This window comes from Grus americana, chromosome 2 (assembly GCF_028858705.1).
Source record: "Grus americana isolate bGruAme1 chromosome 2, bGruAme1.mat, whole genome shotgun sequence".
Classification (NCBI taxonomy): domain Eukaryota; kingdom Metazoa; phylum Chordata; class Aves; order Gruiformes; family Gruidae; genus Grus; species Grus americana.
The window spans coordinates 148,307,757-148,331,230 of NC_072853.1; the positions used below are offsets into that span (position 1 = coordinate 148,307,757).

General features: G+C 37.8%; 1 protein-coding gene across 9 annotated transcripts in view; it reads right to left on the minus strand.

Moving 5' to 3' along the window:
* NEBL (nebulette) overlaps window positions 1–23,474 on the minus strand; it is a 269,002-nt gene that overhangs the window by 52,241 nt on the left and 193,287 nt on the right. For 4 of the 9 annotated variants that reach the window (XM_054814581.1, XM_054814583.1, XM_054814584.1 and 1 more), the window contains 8 exons: window positions 20,318–20,419; window positions 18,659–18,760; window positions 11,672–11,779; window positions 10,031–10,135; window positions 7,361–7,465; window positions 6,187–6,294; window positions 5,091–5,201; window positions 2,070–2,180 (listed from right to left, as the gene is read on the minus strand). The exons of 2 other annotated variants lie outside the window; for them this stretch is intronic. In XM_054814581.1, the coding sequence (XP_054670556.1) occupies window positions 2,070–2,180; window positions 5,091–5,201; window positions 6,187–6,294; window positions 7,361–7,465; window positions 10,031–10,135; window positions 11,672–11,779; window positions 18,659–18,760; window positions 20,318–20,419 (852 nt within the window). The remainder of the gene's footprint in view (window positions 1–2,069; window positions 2,181–5,090; window positions 5,202–6,186; window positions 6,295–7,360; window positions 7,466–10,030; window positions 10,136–11,671; window positions 11,780–18,658; window positions 18,761–20,317; window positions 20,420–23,474) is intronic. 3 more of the 9 variants (XM_054814585.1, XM_054814582.1, XM_054814588.1) reach the window with 1 other exon arrangement.

Consider the following 23,474-nt stretch of genomic DNA (forward strand, 5'->3'; position numbering starts at 1 on the left):
ATACATTATATTCGCAATAGCCAGTTACAGCTAGATTTTTGCTCAAGAGATCCAATTTAAGATTTAGACTAAATCAAAAATCTCAAGTTAAGAGTCACAACTCTCAAGAGTCTTGGCAAGCGTTTGTCAGGAAAACACATAACTACAGGAGAAAAACCTTGCCACAATTATCCTCTAAAGTAAAGGGAAAGTTTAGCTCTGTAGAACATAGTGTAATAAGCTGGTACTTGGTGGCAGCCTAATTGAAACACATTTTTTTACGGAAATATTTTATTTATGAAAATACTACACATTAGAAATTTTATACCATATAGAATTGTTTCCAGTGAACTTTCAGAGCAGGAAGTTGTAATTTATTCATTTAATAGGTCTTTCCTGAACCACAACCATTAGGCAAGTGGCAGTACTCAATCCATGATTGCTGCTTTTTCCCCACAACATAAATTATAAATAACCAATAACCAGGAAACAAAATTAATATTTCATCTTCAGCTTATCCAAACAAGGATATAGTTCTTGTTCATCAGCAAATGATATTCAAATGTAATACTGAAATATTGTATACAATAGTTTGAAATACTGCAAACAATAATTGTACTTTTAAAAAAAAAAATAAAAGATTCTTAGGCAGTGCTGTTTCTAGTAGCGATCATTCTTTTCTGTTATAGTTTATCTCTGTCTGTGGAAAATGGGGGGGTTCAAAATAAATATATATAATGAAAATATTTTCTTCTTTCTTTTCCTGTTTGTTAACTATTTTTTAGGTTGTACATTTGTTAGAAAGAAGGAAAATATCTTTCTATTCAATGCAATGGTCTGATCACTCATAGCATAAAGTTACAAGAACATGAGCAAAAAGACTTTCAGTCTTCCATCTCTGTCTCACTCTGATGTGGAAACAAATGTGATAAAACAACTCTCTGCTTCCCAAACCACATGTTTCCTCCTAGCTTGCTACTGTGTAAAACACCAAGGAAGATAATCCTGGCAGTTACAGCTGCACTCGTTTACAGCGGTAAGGTTGGTCCTACGTATGGAAGTCCCTCTGGTTCTTATGGCTATGTATGTATATGTGTGCAAATAAACATATACATACATATTAAATGAAAATAAAGTATATACATATGTACAATAAATATATGTATTGCTCTGAAAGAATGACTCCCCAAAGGTATGACGTGCAGCATGAGCTTTGCCTTCCCTCTGCCCTCCCCACAGCCTCCAGCCCCACTGCTGCTTCCCAGGCAGCCTGGGCAAGCGCACCCGGAGGAGCTGCAGCCTTGCCAGCGCTGGGGCTTGCAGCTCCGCTGAGCACACAGGCTTGCCGAGCACGAGTTCCTCAGTCAGGGTGGTCTTCAACAGACAGTACACGGATCAAGGAGGCGGACGCTTCCACTCCCAGCCCTTCAATGGGAGTAGGTCGCACATTTACGTGCTTCCACATAACCTCCAGAGCAACTTAGACCAACACAGTTAATACCAAAGTTCAGTTCTAAAAATGTACTCTGGAAAGAGCCTCCACCTGTCTGTTTGCACTGGATGAACCGCAAGCTCAGGAAAATCCATTTCTTCAGGAGCAGCTCTACTTTTGGAATAAGGTTTTCACAAGTAGAATAGTTTGTCTAGATAAAAGATCTTCCCAAGATGCCTGGCAGGCATTACTAATATTTATTTTCAGATAGAAGGTACTGATTCCAAAAAACTCAAAATTATATCATTGACTTTTCTTTACGAGTCAATTAACAGTCAACTCTGTTTCCATTACAGTATTAATTATACTAGCTGAACAAATAAATAGATGGAAAAATGAACCCAGTTTTAAATGCTGTATCTACTGACCCCACTAACAATTTCCATTGACCTTTTAATTGCCTGAAAATCTGAAATATTTGTCATAAACTGTGTTTTTCCAAAGATTTTCTATGTTCTTAAAGTAAAACAGAAATAGCTTCAGTTTTAATACTTATGTAGTTCAGTGCAGATTATGTAAAAAAAAAAAAAAGGAATATTTTCAGTCATGTATAACATAAATTTCTGTGACATCAATAACCTTGACTAGCATAACATACCTCATTCAGTATCTGAGCTGCATTTTTCACTCTAAGCAGATCTGGTGTATCTTCAAACACTGTCATTCCTTTTCCTTTCATCCCTTCTTCCAAATCTTTTCTATACTCTTTCTAAGGATTAAGAAAAGAGAGAGATTTCTCCACTTAATATTGTGTGCAAGATCTTGAAAAGAAATGCCGCTTATTAAATGTCTGAAGCGTCTCTTTGAAATTTCTATGAAATATGAATTAGCTGAAGTACAGGTTTCAGAGTTAAAATAGAATTGGAAATTATCAAATCAAAAGGTATAATGTTGAAAAAGTAAAAAGGTTTTAATGTAGCCATGTATTTTCCTGTTGCGCTGTTGAAAATAGCTCTCTCCTATACAGTGCTAGCACATAGTTCAGGGGCCTCAGCTGCCTCTCTACGGATATTTTAACTGCAGTAGCATTTGCTTTTACAGACCAATATAGGCTGCGCTTCAGTTTTTACTTCTGTCCCACTAACGGCATCACAATCAGGATGGATGCCCTGAACACTATACTAGGACCTGTTAAACTGACTGCTTGATAAATTATAATGTAGAAGCAATATGCCTACCATATCACTTCTGTGTCCCTCAGACGCTACACTGACATGAGCTATCAATATTTAGCAACTGCAGCCTCCAGAGTACTCAAGTGTGCAGTATAAAATTAAAAGCACACTAGAATCTGCCTGTGGAAATTTGGTTCTTTTTCCTCCTCCCAATTCCTAGAGAGCTGATGTAAGCCTACTGAAGTTAAAGATCTTTAGGTTTTGTAAGGATTTTTAATTAATTGCTCTACCCATCCCCAGGTTTGAGTTAGGCTTTTTTAAGCAAAGAAACTAGAAAAAAAATTGAAGGAAAATTTTTCAGAAGGATTTATGTAGACATGAATTAAGACTCCCAATCATGTATTAAATTTCATAAGCAGCAGCGAGCACCTTTGTCTCTGTATAAGCTTTTTATTTTAAATGAAAGGAAACCAGGTATTTTTAAAGAAGCTTCTCTTAATCACCAGAATGTAGGAATCAGATGTAGGACATCATGTCCTACAACAAGCAGGAAACAACTTCTATTAATTTAGAATTATTAGATTTAGCTCTCTCTTCTGAAGCAGTGGTGAATGTGGTTCCAGAGAAGTTCTTATTGTTACAAAATGTGAAATATTTGCAGAATTCTTTACAGTGGAAAGGCAACAGAATAAGTTGGAACACAGCTGACACTTTAAAAAAAAAACAAGTAATCGAACAAATAATTCATTTTTTAATAACTCCAGATTCTCCTTCTTGTTTCATGCAGTATCTATCTAAAGTTTATTATGAACCTTCATGCAAAAATACTGAGCTACATCCTAGACTATGAAGAAATACATCATTTTGCTGAATCTTGAAAGATAATCATTAATTTGACCTATGTAATCTTTGGGTTTGGAATCTGTTCCTTGAATGTGGATATAAAAGCATCTGAAATTCATGCAGTTATGCATGAAAATACCATTTCCATTTTCTCATATTCTTCCCCTCTGGCTTAAAAGCATGATTTACTCCCTAAGTAATGAGTCATAAAACTTGAGGAGGTAAGAATTAGGGAACATCTTAATGCATGTAGCACTATGGAGGGAAGTTACATCAAAATTTTCAGATGCACATTTACAGCCCATCTGCAACTATGCGTGCACTCGCCACTTCTCTGGACATTGAGCATGCAGCACGATTAACTCAATGAAATGCAAGCATTTGCATTTTATTCCTAGTCAATAGGCATTCATGACACATGTACGCACGGAATGGTACTGCACAAACTAGATCTAGCTTGAGACTTGTCTACCTGACAGCCAAGCTTGCTGGAATAAATTATTTATTACAGGATGAATAATAAAAAAATATCTGAAAAGAAAATCTTTTCTTTACCCATAGGAAATCTAGCATAGACAGGGATAACTTGTTTAAAGAACAAGGAAAGGAACAAGGTTCAAAGATTTTTTAATTCTAGCATCCTTGATTCCGTTCATCTGGGCCACAGCAAAAACATCAGTTCTTAATACAATAAATATAAACAAGGTCCTGTTGGCTCTCAAATTCAAATGGAGAACATCTAGCAGCTCTGGTATTTCTAACTATGAATTTTCTGATACATTTACTTCTAAATTTGGTCAAATAGTAAGCCTAATCTATAGAACCAACCAATACATAAAAACAGTTTTGAATAACAAAATAAAAAGTAAAACACTAAACATATAAGGATTCTCAGTTATGGAAAAAGTGATTTAATTTATAATGCCACATACAACTAATAAGAATATTGGACAAATAAAGAAACAGTGAGCATACAGAAAACCTGCACTTTGTAACAAAATTTGCTTAAAGCAGATTATGTAATATCACAGCTATATTATGGAATTTTGGTCTTCTTTATTTTCATCCATAACATGTATGACAGATAATTATTTCAGTTCAATTAGTTAAAAGGGACTACACACAGCTCAAGGCATCTATACAACCACAACAGACTATCATAAACCTGAAATAATTACTCAAAAGGAAAAACTGCCATCTGGACACCAACAGAAATCCTCCTTTCTACCCCTTCATCTATCTGGAAAGCAAACTCCAGGTCGTCTCCAAAACCCTATCAAACAGATGTCTTTTGCAGCATGCCTGGAAGGTCACCAAATTTGGGGTATTTGAGCCCAGGGGAGGAACAAATTCCAAAACTGAGGCCCTCAAGAGGGGACATCCTGCCAACGATCCATTTTCTATGGAGTTCATTTAACTCTGTTTTCTGGTTCAGGTGTGCTGAGTTTTATCATTTCCTTATGTTCATAAGGAAACTTCAAAAACTATCGATTCTTACTACAGCACTATTCAGAATACAAAATGACACGCCACAGTTTTTACTTATGGAGTCACTTTTGTATTGAGCTATCAAGTTAACTCAGCACTCAGTAGCTTGTAGTGATGCTGCTTATTACTCATTCACAACTTAACGACAAAAAAAAGAAAGGAAAATCCCCTACCTCTTTCAGAAGGTTAGTGACTTCTTTTATATGCAAGAACTCTGGGGTCTTGTCTAAATCCATTGAGGGTCTTCCCTTGATCTCTTCTTCAAAATCTCTGCGATACATTTTCTATTGAAGCAAAAACAACAACTAATGGTACATGCATGTGCATTTCCAAGTATATTTCAAAAAGTACACTGTAAACAGAGCCAGAAATGAGTCATGCCATAAATTAGTTATCACCTTAATAAGCAACTTTATTACTCATTTCATTACCTAGATTATCTACCCAAGTTACACACAATTTATACAAAAATATGTATGTCTGGTATTTCCAAAAAGAATGTTTAACCTGATCTATGAAAGAAACAGCCTGCAGTTTGGCAGAGAAAACAGAAGACAAATGGCACACAAGGTAATGGTTTTAAACACATAAAAGTTTCTATCAAGAGGATGAAATCATCTGTTTTCCATGACACACAGCAAAAATAATGGAATCAAACTGCAGCAAGGGAGACACAGGGAAATACTCTCTCTCAGGATGGATGGTGAAACACTGGACTAGAGTGCCTGGGAGGTCACAAAACCTCCACCATTGGAAGTTTTTACTAAAAAGTTAGAAAAATATAGCCTGACATAGGATAGCCAGTGCTGTTCTGGAGCCTGGGAACAGTCCTTCCCCCTTGCTGAGCTCCCCATGCTGAACAGGCAAGAGCATGTTTCAGTTAAAGCATGGGGTTGGACTGGGCTTTGCAGCTTCAGTTACACCCACCTGAGAACAATCAATCATTAAAGATGGAATTAAAGGCAAAAGGTGAAAAAGTTAGTAAACTCTGATCTAGATGACCTCTTGAGCTTCTTCTCAATTCAATGATGCTACATACAATCTCTGTTTAGTGTTAGCACCAACGGCCTTTTGAGGAAAAAAAAAATTTGAAGGAGGAACTGAGCTACAGAATAGCCAAGAGAACCACTCAGTACTAATTCTATCATACCCTCAATTTATAAAACCTTTGTAATCTGCTTCATCTGCTTTCTTAACCTGAGTACAAGATGTCTGTTAGCGTTTCTGTTGATCTAAATTCTACTAGTTCAAGCGCACATTTTTACTAACCTCACTTTGCATCTTTTGAGCCTCCTTTGAAACTTGATACATTGGTGTATCCACAAACTCCAGCATTGATCTGCCTTTCGATTTTTCATAATTCTCTTTGTACTTGACCTAGGAAAATGAAAATAAAGGCTGTTAACAGCTGAGACAATGTGAGATCTGATCACTTGCCACGGCAACAGACAAATCCTGTCTTAGCCATACTCCTTAAAGATTTTGACTTGGAAGACTCCTCCCAAATTTAACCTGTTGGAGAAACAGGGCAGCTAGACAAGGAAATTTTTTCTTGAGTCATTTACTCCTTTTCTTCAAAATGTCACATCTAAAAACGGTGAACTTTGAAGACAGCAGGAGTGAGGAGCATCAATCACAGTCTTTAAACTAATTGCATGATTTTGGCTGACTGACCTATGTCTGAACAGTTGGCAGCTTTTCAATAGGATCCCCTGTCACGTTTCCATTAAACAACACATTTACTGTAACAACAAAATGTGTTTCACAGCCTGGCCCCACAGGTCTCTCTTTCAGGCTCAGGAACACCATTCTGAAATGTACTTTTGTTTGTACCTGTGGGAGGGAAAAGGGAAGAAAAACTACTGCCTCGGCAGGGTCCAGTCTTGCACCAACATTCCCCTCACAGCTACCAATGACCATGATCTTAAAGCCAGCAGCAAAATCAGATTGAAGGACACAGGGTTAAGACACTGACATATAACTTTCTGCTAACTCACAAAGCAAATACGCTTTGTTTGGAAACTTGAAGAAGCCTTCTGAACTCATTCATTCACACTCTTTTGATTAAGATGGGCAAACACATTACTTATCTCAGTCAGTCAGTGTGGGGTATGATGGAATATTCTACACGAGCCATAAAGGACAGCAAATAGCTACACATCTAAATATGATATTCAGAATGAGTAATTGATTTTCATTTATTTCTCTCTTCAAAAATAGTGATGTCTGAATTTGAGAAAAGTATTAAGAATCTTGTTCCCTGTCAGGCTTCTGCCCTAGGTTTGGGTCCTGCAAAAACACTCTCCTCTCTCCTCATGGGGTGCTTCTGATTGAATGCGAACTGTATACCACTGTAATCTGTCATGCAGTTTTGAGCCTGATTTAATCACTGTTAGAATGCTGCATTTTTCTCTTTGCAAGATGTGTTTATGATTGCGTATACCTGACTTTGAAGCACTGCATTTTCTTTGTGATGGATTTGTTCAGCTGTATCCGGGGTGAAATGATAGAAGCCCTTGCTTTGCTTAAATGATTTCTTATATTCATACTGAAACAAAAAATATCCAAGAATGTTTTCACAAACAAAATCCAGATGGTTTTGCAACTTAAATACCATTTAAAATAACTATGGGAGAAACAGCATAAAAGAAACTATAGTTTAGGTCTCCCAACTCAGGAGCTCTACTGCTAAATTTGAATTTAAAATATTGTGATGAAGTGAAAAAAAGATATGATAAGAAATAACTTTTGTAAGTTCCTAGAGAAAATGCTTGTCCTGCTCATCCAAAAGTCAAATGTTTATGTTTGCTAGAAAATAAACATTACTATTTACATTTGAAGTGCAAAGGAACACATATGATGGTCTGTGTTTGCCTCCTAGTGGAAATAATTATAAATGTCACACAACAAAATCACTTCTCTATGGAAACAAATGAAAATTATCTCCATCGACAGATACTGACTTCATATTTTTACTTCATTCCTCAACTAATGGAACAAAATTTTTTTAAAAAATTATAAAATAAAATTAGGTATATCACCTTTTGCTACACTAAACTAGAGGCACCAGATTCAGTCTCTTAAGTCCTACTTATTCATCCTGTTCCATAAAATGAAACACATCTAAGTTCCTTTTTTTTTTAGCCTGTAGTTTCTTAGCATCTCAAAGTCTCTACAACAGGAACAAATTTTAAATATGCAAAACAATAAACTAGCTGTTGTAGTTTATATATATCAAAGTTTTTATGGGTTTTTTTTTTTAGTTTATTTATATCAAAGTTTTAAATTTTATGTCTCCATAGTTCATGCTAAAGAAAATTACATGTATATCATATGAGGGGAAAGTTCTACCTTGTGAACTCTCTTCCTCATCAAAATAATGAAAATAGGATTAATTCGACCTGTCAAAAATCAGTCTATTTGTGTCGAAACATGCACATCAAGCTTTCCTCTGAACTGTTGGAATTTATTCCCATAGAAGATGTACTTGTATAACAAACAGCTTTGCATTGGTATTATAGTTTCATACAGTGGAAGCAGACTTCAAGAAAGATTTGGTATGAACTCTGGAGACACAAGGAGAACACCACAAAGAAGGTATTGGAAAAGCATGGAGAAAGGCAGGAGAGTAAGCCATGTTAAAATCAAAGAGATGACATGGGGAGGTCAAATCTGAGAAGGATTCTGGAAATGGCATTTCTATAGAAGACAAATAGCTAGTGGAGACCTTAGGGACTGGCAAAGCATACTTCTTCCTGCTTGCAGCAAGAAACAATATCCACCAGCATCTGGACATGCAAAAATCAGAGACTCAGTATTTATGGAGTCCTCAGAAGAGGGCATAGACAAAATGAATCAACCCTTCCTGGGCAATAGAAAGAAATAAATTTTGCAAGTAGTGAGCTACCTTCAGGGAAACTCCAGGATTCTATCTCATTACAGATAAGATGACAAATATGAAATTCATTCTGAGGGTGTTCATTTAATCAGCAAAAAAATGTCAATCTTACCTTATGCTTAAGGAAACTAGAATTAGGCCAAAATGAAGAATGTAGGAAGTGAAACCTATCAACTCATTTATTACCCATACAGAAGGGGATAGTCAGTGTTAGCTTCACTTATTGGAGTGAGACAGATAAAAAGCAAGCTTTAATTCACCAAAGAGTAACACAAAAATCAAGTACAACTGGGAAGGCTGGATTATTTTGATTATTTTATACATAAGCTTCCATAAGCAGGCACTGACTCAGAAGATGACCCAGTATGCTCCTAGTCATTAGGACTAACCCTTTGTATGTGAAGTGCTTGCCTCCTGCCGACCATGAGCAACATTCCTTCCCCACACCACCCACTCATGCCTTTCCACAGCAGTTCTGCAGCCCTTCTGTGGTTTCTGGAGTAAAGACGATGAATGCAGCTAACCAGCCTACAAGCATCGCATGTGTAGCGTAAGTGCTCTTGGAGCAGGAGAGAAGCTTCAGCATTGCACAGAAGCCAGGGGTTTCCTACCTCTTCCTCCCCATTTCAACCCCACCACTATCCTATGTCAGACCACCAGCACCACCAAGGAGCATGTCTTGTTATGTGGCAGAATGGAGTATGTGCCTATTACCTGATCTGCTGTGGGAAGCTTCAGACTTTTAGGAGGGAAAAAAGGTTTAGACAGAGAAGCAATAAGGGAAGCTAGCACTTGAGAAGCTGTTTATGGCAGAAGTCCAAATATTAAACTAGTATAATGGTCACTTCTGTACAGAGACTTGCAGATGAAAGCACTAAGATCTTAGGCAAAACAATATTTGCAAGGAAAGAAGTATGTTAGATCAACAAAGGAAAAAACAGACAAGGTTTCAGACATATAAGAAGAAATGCTCAAGTACCAGAAGTCTGTGTGATTCTTACCCAGTATATTAGTTGTTCTAATAACTGAACTATCTCTCCCTAAAAGCGCTTTTTTCTTCACTACATGCCCCAACTACTATGGTTACAACACCACAGTCTACTACATATGAGACCATGAAGCAAATACCAAAGATTTATTTATTCTACTGTGACTATACCTACTACCTTCCTTACTACATGTATTTTCCAGATCATTCTTATAAAGGCTACTTACATCACTATGTGTTTTGCTGATATTTAAAGCATGGTTTAAATATAGCAGGTTGGGTAGATCAGAGGCTGGATCATGTAGGCTTTCCAAATCTTTCTTGTAATTCACCTGCAAAGAGAATTCAGGTTATGTAAAATAAAGATTAGCAAAATAATTCACAGCTTCATGTTACAGTGTGGCCATCCAGAAACAGAAAGCATTGTTTGCCTGAACGATCTCTACCAGCCACTAGATGGTGGTCATTTACTATTATTTGGAGGAAAAGGCAAAATCAATAAAGAATTCATTCCACTGAACAAGTATTTGGGAACTACTCAAACTCTCCCTCAAAAAGGACACTTAGAACAAAATCACACTATGTATGACTTTTCAGACTAGAAAGGGATTATTATTATTTCTTTTTTTCTTTTTTTCTTAAATCAAGAGTATATTGCTCAACACTTTGAGTTTACTCATTTTAAACACTGTTGATTCTTGTTCTTTTTATCTTGATTCAGAAATTACGCTAACTGTTCAAATAAAAAAGTTTTATATAAAAATTTAAAGGGAAGTGCTCCTGGATATTTTACTGAATACAGATTGCTTTCAGCAAAGATAAGCAATATAGTCACCTAAGGCAAAAGATAATCACTTAATGAAGTAGCAGAAGATAACTTCCTATCGGCCTACAGTAGGATTTTCCATACTTCTGATAGCTGGATGCCCATCTTTACAGGAACAAAACTACTTATCTTGGATAACAAATCTTTAAACCAGTACCTTTAGTCACTTCCACATATGTATAGTGTTCTTCACTGATTTAGGCAGACTTCAAATCAACAATACTCAATTAGTGTATCTCTATAATAATAATTACCTCAATCAATTTTTCACTAAACATTTAGATTTTGGAAACAATTACATATTCTGTTGGACCCTTCCCAGAGCCAGCCTCTCCTGTTCACATTGGGTGGTGCCCCACACTTTGGAAACACCGGACTACAGAATGAAGGAAGGCTTGTCTCTTGGCTAACTGCAATCATGGCCTCAAAGAAGAGCTCACATTTTTAGCATTAGGCACACTGTTAAATATATCATCCCAACAGCATTATCACTCAGTATAGATGTTTTCCTCAACCTGGTCCAGCAGCAGGCACCCACTGTTGAATCTAGCACTGGTATACTTTGTAATACCATTCAGAAGATGAACCGGCAGAATGAAGTCTAAAAGATAGACATCCAAATCTGAGCTGCTCATGCAACCTCCTTCTACAACCACTGGAGAGATGCCAGCACTTTGCTCCTTTAAAGACAGGCATCTACAACAGGTCAGAAGAACTGCCTTCCAGCCCTCCCGTCCCAAATACAAAGGGAAGGAGTACAAGGCGATTAGCTCAGAGTAAGCAGTCATATATTTTGACACACAAAGTGAGATGAATCTCATCCAAAATGGTTATGAAAACCCCTGAAGGCCCTTGGAGAAGGGCTTTGTCAGAAGCAGAGGAAGAAATGGATAACATGCTGTACCTGCTATGCAGACACACTGTACAGCAGAGACTGCTGCTCAGAGTAATTCGTAAGATGGAAAAAGAAATTCTGCTTGAGAACAAATGTTAGGTTTTTCAGGATGTAAATGCATGTAAAATACAAAGCAAATTCACTTACGTCACTTGCCAAGGTGGATGCAATCTGTGCTTGCTTGAAGGAAGCACTGTCAAGAGGATTGTACTGGTGGCTCTTCATTTCCTTACTGAACTGCTCTTTGTATTTCACCTTCCACCAGAACAAACATATCTAATATTAACATGTAGCACTTAAAGAAGGCACAGAGAATTCAGACTACAAAGGAGCTTATCAAGGGCAATTGCCTTATCCATAAATCTTTAAACAATGAAGATGTTTAAAGAAGCTCAGTTTAGCCACACCTGTGACTGTCTTATTCTGGTTTCAAAGAAATTTTTATGCATCTGAATATTACTAAAATAAAAAAATAATTTTAAGATTGTCATACGCGATTACTGGTGCTGAAGGATTTATAAAAAGGAAACAGAAACAAAACCATATGGCTCACCTGAGTAATCAAACAAAGCAGAATTGTTCAACTAGCAATAATAATCTATTCGCTGAGAATCATTCAATTCATAATTAAAATCAAAAGTGTGGTTTTAACAAAAGAACAATTTATAAGATTACTAAATTGTAAAACTTGTAAAATAGATCACTTGTAAATTGTTCAACCACTTGAAAGTGGGAAGTCAGAATCAAACTTCCCACTCTGCTGTCTTCCCACCACCAGGTCCACGTGTCACTTGCGCGGTGCTAGGCGGTCACCAGAGCCCCCAGGTCTATTTTTAATTCTGCCAGAAATTTCCCACAAGACCCTGAGGAATCTCTCTGTAGTACAGTCCCTTCTTGGGGACAATGCCCACCTCATTACAGTGTTAGAAAGCATAATTAAATGACTGACTGCCATCACTTTCACTCTCTTTTCTTCTTGTTCAAAAGAAAAAGGGGGAATGACAACACATGTAAGAGGAAATGAGCAATACATAAATGTTGAGGCAATAGCATTAAAAGTAAATAAATCACAAAAATTCCACAAAACATGCTGAAGAACTGAATTCAGAATCTGAAAATATTAAATCAAACAAATAGCAAATCTCCCTTCTTTGCCATCCTTGTTGTGCATGATCATCAAACATCTGGAGACCTTGTACATATGCCTTGCTTCTTTCCAGCAGCTGGGCATAATGGAGAAGAATAAAGTTCAGTCTGAATTATGCTGCTTTCATGAATGTTAGTCAGACACCTGATATCTGAGCCGATGCAACATCCATTATAATTTACCATGCTCTGCATTAAATAAATACGCGGCTTTTTCCTTACTCCTTTTTTCTCTTTTCCCACATGAATGTCTGATAAAGTGGTTAAACCACCTCAAACATTCTCCTTCCAAAATTATTTTTTTCTCAGCTTTAGTTGTGGGAAGAATTTTCTTTTTCCTTTTTAGTTCTTCTTTGCCTCAAAAGACTCTCAACGTGGTTTAGCTTACACGACCTTGTTATGTTTAGCTACGATGCCCAATCTTTCATTAATCAGGATAACAAGAAACCAAAACTAAGCCACCCAAACAGAAACTAACTGTATATGTTCAAGAACTACATTACGATTCCAGCACTTAGGTTAATTTTTCAAAGGAAGGAAATTCTAAAACATTGCTACTTTTAAAGAGAAACTTTATCTGACACATTATGAACTTCATAATCTTTCACACTAACTCTAGAAAAGAATATCTATTGCCTTCTGGTAGATTCATCTGGTTCATATTGTTTGATATTTGCCTTGGCTTTGGATCAAGTGCAAAAGCATATATCTGAATACAAAGACACTGTCTTTGTCAAAGGCAAATCCACATTCTGTACAAGCAGCGAAGGAATAAATCAGAGGGCTTTTCTCTTTTAAAAGGTGTATCCAAAACTTGCCTTCTAATAAAAATCAGGCAGTGCTGGAATATCTGATTCAAAAAGCCTCCAAAATCAGGGATCTAGTCAGCATGATGAGCAAAATTGTCTTTTACTCCTTGGGCATCATAAAGACATCGTGCACAAGAGTTTAAATATCCAACTGCTGCAGGCTGTCTTCTGCCCAGCCAACAAATGGCCACAGACAGTGCACGCAGACCCAATGCACAACGTGGTCCTTGATACTGCGGTTAAGTGTGAAAGCGTTGGTGCCAAAGGCACCTCTCCTCACAACTGTCTTGCCATCGTCCAGCTGCAGCCATTTCATCCCAGTTTTTGAAATATTTTTTAAGCTAGAGATTCCAGTAATAAATCCTTGTTAGTGTCACTTCAGATCACACCGCTGCTACTAAAGGAAAGAGGGGGACCCAGTGGACCCTCTCTTCACAGGGCTGTGTGTCCTGATGCTGATGTGCAGGAGGGTCCCAAATTCAAGGAGACCGCCAACCAATCCAACTGTAAACATTCCTGTTGCAGTGAGGAAAGTCCCAGTCCCTCTAGGCCCTGCTGCCTCATCTGGCTGCTCTGCTTCTTGCCTTTGCTCTCCTCCCCAACACCGTCACACATGTCGCTCTGGGGCAAAATGGAGGCCGCGCAATAATATCAGATGACCCTGGCAGTATCTCAAGAGCACTTCCAGCAGTAATTTAACTCTGACTTGTCACAGGGGATTCGTCTCCTTGAAAGCTACACACACATTCACTTTCTCTTTTATCGGTGTTTTCCTGTTTCTTTCTCCCTTTTGAAAGAAAGCGTGGGGTGGGAGAGGGAGAAGAGACAAGAGCAAGCCCGTGGATGAGTCACTGTGAAGTAACGCGCATGGTATTTATCCTTCTTTTGAACAGGAGAAAGTTATGAATGCAGTTTAAAGGGGAAAAATATGCCTGAGAGAAAGGGTTCTGATTAAAAACAAGGAAGAAAAATACTTCATCAGTGATTTCTAAAACATCTGAAGGGGGAAGGTCTTAGCAATGCTGTAACATCGTAGAAGAGCAAACAAAAAATGGGAGTAGAAATGACAGTTGTTAGTGGAAGCTGATCTACAAATTTCGTTAACCAAAAGCTTTACTTTAATGAGGGTTTAAAATGATGGCTACTTATTTACAATCTTAATTAAAGTCTTAAGTTTGTTTATTTTTTTAGAAAGTATGTAGTGGGAGTTAATTTAAAAGAAATGTGTGGAAGCTGCTCTCTAATTGCTGCTGAAGAAAGAGCAGACTTTGCAGGCTTTTAACACAACAACATCCCTGAAAAACCAAACTGGAATTAAATAAGGCCTGGATAAACAAACTTCTCATCGGCCTTACACAAAACCTATAAAAGTCAGAATTGCAGCTGGACAGAGCAGTGTCTTTTGAAGCTTTGCAGCAACATTCCTAAATCAAATCTGTAGTTCAAAGCTGTTCACACAGGGAGTGTTCAGTTTCAGAAGTGGATGACATCACCCACTGTTCAGATTTACAAAGAAACTACAAAAATTGAATCATTCAACCACTGGGATCCCAGGATGAACCAGACACTTGCAGCTAAAGCATTTCCTCATGACCATATGAAAACATTAAAAAAAATGAAAAACCTCTCAGAGTACATAGATATTGAAGGAAATGTAACAAAAACAAAGAGCTAAATTAAAATATTGGTTGCTAAAAGCACTAGCAGAGTTTAAAGCAAAAAAAGACTGAGAAAATCTTAGGCTCTTTGTGTTGTTACTGACAATCTCAGAGAGGGTACATTTTGAAAAACATTTTACCTCTAACAATTTTATCCCTGAAACAATAAGCACCAGATTCAGCATAAAAGAATATCCAAAATTATTAATCATAAAACCACTTATTGAACACCGTAAGTGGAATACTTCATATCAGCAGCTCTTTGAAAAAGCTAATAAATGCATTAGAAGACATAAAGAAGACATAAACTAGAGCTTGTTTTTGTAAAAAATCAAAAAAAGCTCAAATTTTACAATGTACATTCAGCAAATTGACAAGCTTCATGTTTTCACAAGGGCTAACACAGTTTCTCTTTTAAATTTGGTTTAAAATCAACAGAAGGGGGTTACCACGTGCTGTGGGTAAATATACTAGTCCTGGGAGCTATTCTTTTTGCTGCTGCTGTTGTCAAAAGCTTTGTTAAATAAAAAAAAAAATAAAAAAATTAAAAAAATTTTAAAAAAAAGGAAAATAAAGAAGCAAAAAAAGGAAAAGAGAGAGAGGGTACACTGATTTTGTAGAGCCTTGAGTGCCAGTCAAACATTAACACTATTTTCTTCACTTTGTTTGCCTTCCTGCTTGCCTTGATTGCTTTCTCCCTTCGTTACACCCACACTGCCTGACCTCTTCTTGCTCCTGTTCTCTATACTCCCTAAATTACCTACCCATATGCACAACATTAAAACATGTTATCATCTTCTCTTCCCATTACATCCATCAGAATTGTCAACTTTGCAAATTTACTGTGAGGGTCAAATAACTAATATTTCTCTGCATGTCGCAACTTATAGATTCATGCTATTAAGGACGATTATCAACTTTCAGCACAGAAAGTTTATAATGCTCCCATTTGCTGAGAAACAAATGGAAACCCTAAAAGCCAGAGTCTGGAGACAATAAAGAGATCATTAACTTCACTATTTTTTAAATCTCATAATTGTTACAAGCCTGCTTCACAATCCTTGCATGAAGAGGAGTGACACGACTGACCCACATTTAGGGCTCTTCCTCTCCTACAGCACAGGTGCATTCCTCATCCTGCCCCACCACCCTGCTCTTTGGACACAGGGGTCATCTTCATTTTTCTGTGCTCCTGATTTATGATCAGTGTGTCTAAGTGTTATAATGATTCAAATAATATATAAAAACATGAGACAGCTCATGGCCACTGCCTTCCCTTCAGGGGAGGTGGGGAATTGCTGAGTGCACCCTCCTCACTGCTGAGAGCAGCCTGGTGTTTACGGCCTCCACGCTGCTGTATGCAGACGGCTGGCAGCGGAGTGTCACGCTGAAGTACTGCCTCCCTTTCTAAAAGTATGTGGCCCATCACACACACTGTAAGCAGCCACAACAGCGTAGACTGAGGAGAGGACAAGAGAAGGAAGGATCCCAAAATTTGGATCCAGGCCCAGTGGCTGCAGAGTTTGGACCACCAAGGTTTAGTAAGAATCCTCTTTACAAATAAACTGTAAGGAAGCTCCATTTTGTCAACTGCTCCTCTCTTCCTACCACACCTGCACTATTTGGACCCTCTAAAGAAGTTAAAACTGCACACCAAATGCTCTCTTCTGCAGAAGGATCTCAATTAGAACTGCTGCCATCCCAGTCCCTGGCAGAGAAGAGAGTCCATTATAAAGCTTTTTCAGATGCAGCACGCATTGTCCAAGAGGAAAAGCACATCTAATAAAAATGAGATAAAAAGTGCATTGATGAAGCCTATGATGCAGCTGGCTCAGCATCAGCCTGCAGGACCCCACGATCCAGCTGGTATTTTTTGATTGTTGCGATTGTTGGCCACAACCTCAAGGGTACCAGGCTTAGTGAGATGGAGAGGGCTATTGGAAAGGGATCCGCTGCGGTCCCGTTTGTGACAGCAGGCAGCTGCAAGCCCACTAGATTCTGAAACAGGCTGCAAGGAAAGGAGTGTGTAGACAGCCACTGTGCAGAAATAAAGGATACCACACACTAAATTTAGATATGAACTCTTTTAAAGGTGTTTGTCATATGACAGACAGCTCCTTTCCTTTAAGTGACACCCAGGTCTAAGCAAGCATCGCACTGGCTCTTCCTAGAAAGCGCAGGTTGACTTCCGAGTCTGCACAATGCTAAACACAAAAGAATCTCTTAGCAGACTTGCCCATCAGCAAAGGAATGGACACATGATCCATTACAAAATGGAAGAAAGAAATCTATTTGAAAAACACAAACTAATTTTGATTCTGAACACATCATTAACAAAGCAATAAAAAAACATGTATTTTCTTCTTTTTCCCTTTGTGCAGTATTAATGCTTCAAAGTTAATGATGGTCCAGTGTGAAACAGGAAACAATGTGGCAGATATCTAAGAACAACATTTGATGAAAGCAAAAGGAGCTCAACCTCTTGCAAACAGACGTTGTAGCTTGTTCTCTACGACCCATTATTCTCATTTTAGCCTAGTTCTAGGGAAGTCATTTACTATCTAGCCAAATCACAAGTATTTGTTACTCCATACTGATTTGTGGACTGTTCTAGTCTATACACTACTTCACTTGGGGTTTTTTTCTAGTTCTGGGAAGGCTGGCACGGCCTTCTCCAATCAAAGGGCGTTATCCTCCTCCTACAGGAGGGCAGAACTTGTTCCCGGGTATACAAAAGCTCTAAGTATAGCCTGACAGGATTACTAGTGAGGATTATGCAAGGCACTGTTAAAGAACTACTCCAGAAAAAAGAAAAAAAAAAGGAAAAACAGGGAAAAAAAAAACAGGTCAGCAGTCAAAAATCCCTTCTCACGACGTAAGGCTGATCTGTAGTAGAGTTTTATAAGTAGATCTTATGAGTAGAAGACTCTTAAGAGTAAAAGAGGGAATATTTGTGTTTTCAGCTTTCTTTTTAGTTATGGACTAAAGTAATCCATCCATTTTTCTCCTTTTTTTTTTTCTTTTTTTTTGAGGTTAATATATAACAGAAAGTAGTACATAAAAGGTTCAGTTTCAGGGGGAGGGAAGGCGGGTAGTTTACATGTCAGGCAAATTCAGATCCCATTACGCACATTAGCAAGCAGTTACACAAAAGACCCCAGTTACTTCAGTGGGATTAATCACAGGGTAAGGTTCCACTCCAACTGAATGAGTAGCAAAATTTGCCTCTAAATTACATACAGTTAATATTTTAGAAATCCTAGATAATCTGTATAAATATACACCATCTCCACAAAAGATGAGTTGTAACGGTCAAAGTTCATTGTATTCTTGCATTAAAATGTATATTCTGTTTCCTAAGAATCTTAAATTTACCAGTCATTGCAATACTGTATGAAAAGAGTTTGCAAACATAATCTTCATGCAATTAGAGATAATCATCTAAAAATCTAAATATTTTCTTGCATTACTAGGAACGAGATATCTGAATGAAGTCATTGTAAAATCACAGAGAATCTTACTTGGCTTAATAGTTTTGAAACTCCTTTAGCATGTTCAAAATCTGGTCTTCCAAGTACAGCAGGCTCCTTATTCATGTCTCCCCTTCCTTTCTTGTACTCAGCCTTAAAAAAATTAATATGAATCACTATTAAATTGTTTGCTCTGTTTTATCAAGAGAAATGTAAGCTTTAAAGCTGGTAGAAAAAGTATCATTTAGTGATCTGCATTGACACTACTTTCAGAGCTGTTCTAATCGGCTCCGAAAAAAGCCCTTCTCAGGCTTCAGCTCCTTAACGACGTAATATTTACTGGAAAACACAATGCACAGCATTCACAAAATTCAACTTTAACCAAATGCATAGCTTAAGCCTGAGAAATATTGTTCTCCCAATCAAGGCAGAATGAGTTACAGTGGCTCAGCATTTCTTACAACAGGGTCTGCAGTTTACACAAGATTATCTGCAGCAGCTGAAACTAGTCTTGAAACAAAACTAAGCTGAGGGGCAGCTTTTTTGAAATGTGAGGTCAAATTCCACTCTCAGTTTTAGCACTGCAGTCTTGCTGGATGTCAGCGAGGTTGCATTGGTGTAACAGAGCGGAATTAGTCCCGCAGGGCTGGTGTTACACGATCTTTCCAGCTGAACTGCCTCCCATGCAAATTGCTGCAATTTTTTTCCACAATGCAGTAGAAAACAGCACAGATGAATCGACAATAGGTGCTTTGCGATATCACAAACCAAATTACCCGTTGCCTAAAATAGGCTTCTTGCATTACTCAGGCACTGTGAATCAGCAAGGACACATCATAAAAACAGACTGAGAGAAATAAAAGTCCCAAAGCCACTCTAACTCAAAGGAGGCTTGAACAGTAATTAGTAAATCTGGAAGATGAACATAAGACTTAGTGAAGTTCTTGGTTTCCAGAAAATCCTGAATATTCAAAAGCTGAACCTCAGGTCTCTTAAAACTGTCTCTCCGTAGGTGCTCAGTCAGCCTCACATGAAACTACTAGCAGTTACTTAAAATCTTGGATCAGGGCTTTTTATATATATCTTGTTTGAGTTGTCCACAATAAAATATTAAACTGGATCACACATTGCTGCTTCTCAAACTGCTCCTTGACCTATCCATTAGCAGGAGTCACGGTGGGAGGGAAAAGAATTTGAGAGGGGAGGTTGGGGAGGAGAGCTCTCCGGAGGACAGCGGGGAACTGCATTTCCCTGTCGCTGCTGACCAAGATGGGAGGAGGAAGGGGAGTCCTGGGATGCGAGCTTCTCTTGTACAGAGGTGAAAAAAGAGCTTGCTGTGTCTTCTGAAGTGCAGTATAGCATACAAGCATATGACTTATTTTGAGAATGGTTATCATGAATAAAGCTGAAACAAAACCAACTTTAGTAAGCTTAACGTTGTCTTTAGATCAATGACCGATAATTGTAAAGGTCTCCTACTATTAACACCAAAATGGAAGAAACCCGTAACTTTGTAATACACCAAGCAATGTGGGGGTTTTTGTTGGGTTTTGGGGGGTTTTTAATCAAACCTTCATATCAGATTTGGGGGTGCAGGTTTTCTGCTCGTGATGTTTGAGAATTTCAGCAGTATTCTAAACAATCTGACCGAAATTGTAATAAATAAAATAATATGTCTAAAAATACAAATAGAGTAACAGGAGAACATACATCACTTATTATCTTTGTTATCTCAGTTGCTATCTTTATGTCTGGCCTGTTCAGCACTTCAGTGTATCTATGAGTATCTTGCACATCCTTCTTATAGGATACCTGTCAAACAAAAAACAGTTTTGTTTAAAACAAACAAAACAAAAACATTTGAAGTTTATAAATAATCTTTGAATGACTTATCAACTCAGCCATAAAATTCAGTAGAACTCTGCCTAATTTATTCCAACATAGTCCTGCTTGACAGGGATTATTTACTAAGACCCATACACAGGTTAACAGGATAAGGAAGAAATTCAGAAGCATAAAATACAATATTAAAATGAAAAACGGTTTTGCTTAGAAGTGTACTGGAAAATGAAAGCACTTAAAAGACCCAAACATTAGGTTTTATCATTAAATTTCAGAGGACTTCTAAGAGTATAGCTTTTTTCCTAAACTGTACCTTTTTTAATATAAACTCCCCCTGCCCATGATACTGAGCACCGCAGCCTAGCAGATTGCAGCTACACTGAACAGAAACCGTAATTCTACCACGGTGAATGTCTTTCGCAGTAACACGCAGCCATGTAGCTGATATGTAATTCAATGACACAACTCCACCCCAGCATCCCCCACTCCCCACAACTCCACTTATCTGCTTCTTTACACAATCATGGGAACAAGAAGGCTGAGTGTTCCAGCATGTGGAGTACAAGACTGAATCTGTTTGTGCAAAAGCCACTACTATAATGAATGGGCTCAGAAAACTTTGGCCAGAAGGCTAAACCACAGGTAGGAGAGTCCAAACATTCTCCATTTAGCAAAGCAATCACAGGAATAGCATAGACCTCAGGGATGTTATAGAGCTCTGAGACCACAAGTTATCCTTCTTCTCCCTCTTCAGAATCTGTAGACTTTTTCCTCTCCCTTGCTGTAGCACATGTGTCAATCTAAGCCAATTTCCACGAGCTGTCTTACTGAATTATTCTGAATGATTAAGAAAATGGTCCCTGGTATTCAAAAGTGTCTGAGAAACTGAAGTTTCAGGCAAATGTTAGAAAACATAAAGTCTACAGGAAACAGAAAGTATCAGAATAATTCCTGCTTTACTGGCCAGTCTTTTAGATTTTCTTCTGTTGTTTAACAAAGTTAATCAACCTCTCAAGATTGTATTTCACCATCAAGAAAGTCCTCAGCTTGAAGCTTCACTTATAACCTCCACATCTAGCTCCTATTTCCAATATAAAGTCTTACTCTGAGTACAATGCAACAAACTCATAAAATGCAGCACCCAACAACAAATATAATTTGTAGAAATGTTATTGTAAAATGAAAAAAAAATCTTACTTTTTGGCAAATATTTTACAGGCAACAGGAAAGTAATTTTGCATCCATATGGCTTCAGCTAAGTAGACAAGCTAAATAGGCTTCGCTGTTGGCCGCTTGCCCACAAATAGATCTTATAATTTTTAACCTACGAGTGACACACAAGTGTAGTCACTGATTAAATAAATAAATTAATTAATAGGTTGGATGAATACAGCCCAAAGTATCACCTACCAAAAAATTAGAAACCATTCTTACAGCTTGCTAAAACCACTGGAAGTTTTGTTTTGGTTAGGTTTAGATTCCCTCTATTTTTTTAAGAAACTAGATGTACAGACAAGCATTTGCAATTCAGGGCTTTACATGAATTTAGTTAATTATATGCTGTTCATCCTAATGACCACATGAGGTGAGGTGAAAACCACAAAGGCAGCAGAAACAGGTTTCTGAATAGCACCCTATCATCCATGTAAATTGCAAATTAAAGGCCAGCATATGTGCTCAAAATAGAAATTAGGAATGGAGTGAATTTAACAACAGAGAATCAAGAATAGTGGTGATAAAGTTGAGGAAATGTGGTCACTTATTGCTCCCAAATGACATGATCATATAGTACATGAAATAATGGATTGTGGTTAATTTCAGGGGGAAAGGCGGGGGGAATAAGACAGTGACAGTCCTTTATATTTCACCATTTTCAATTATATTAGATGCAAGGCCAATTGCTATAGCTTTCCCTGAGTGAATTATTATTCTTCCTGCACCTAAACCAGTATACCTATTACTTATGTCTGAGGGAAAGTCATCTAGCATTTTACAAATGTCTGCAATATATATTTGCTCCATTCTGCAGCTTGTCATACTCCGGTGAGAATAAAAATGTTATGCAGCAGAACAGTAGTTTGTCAGAGGTAGGCCAAAGAAAGAAAAAATATGTTTCCCATTTCCTGAATAACCTCAATCCCTGGATGCTGACCCTTTCCCATTGGGACAGCGTGCTGGCCTCTATTACACAGCTGCTATTCTGTTCCATCTAGTGATTTTTTTTTTTTTTATAGTGCTATGTTAGAACAGTAAAACCAGAGCTATTCCGAGAGAGCAGGGGAACATATGTAGAGAGGGCAAAGTGACCAGCTTGGTGCGTGCACCCATGGGCACTATAGAAGGTGGAAAGTGGAGAAGCCTACGAGAGGGCAGAAGAGAAAACGAAGCCTGGTCAAGCAACAAAAGAAAGCAAACAGCAGAAGCACCCAGGGAAGGGGACATCTTTTCTCCTGAGTTAGTTCAGCCCCTTACCAAGAGGCTCAAACCCTGCTGGAACCTCCAGGCATTACACGATGCCCTTACCCAATCTTCACATCAAAGGATTGCTCAGGCTTTACCAAAAACATCACCAAAGGCTCAAGAATTACTCCTTTTTTATGAGGACCACAGGTCTACGAAACATCTGCACAAACTGGCCTTTGCACAGGAAAAAGTTAACCGAGATGCTGACGACTTAAAGGCAGCAGTGAAAGATCTAAACGGAGAGTTACAGCAGACCAAAGGGAAATGCGAGTAAGAAAGAAGCTGGGACAAAAAGGGAAAAAACCTGTACCATCTCTAGTTTTGAAGCTGGAAATAGTAAATTACAAATACTAACTAAATTTACAGTGTTTTGCTACCCCAATTTGAAATTACAATAAAAAGTGGTTACATTGTTGAATATTTTTTAAAAACAACGATTATCTGAACAAAAGCCATTTCTCGTCTTTAAGCCCAAATGTGACTACATACTCTGAATTGCCAGTAGTTTTTGCGAAACATGGAAAATATTCAGGGCTTGCTCATCATTAGTAGACTAATTGTG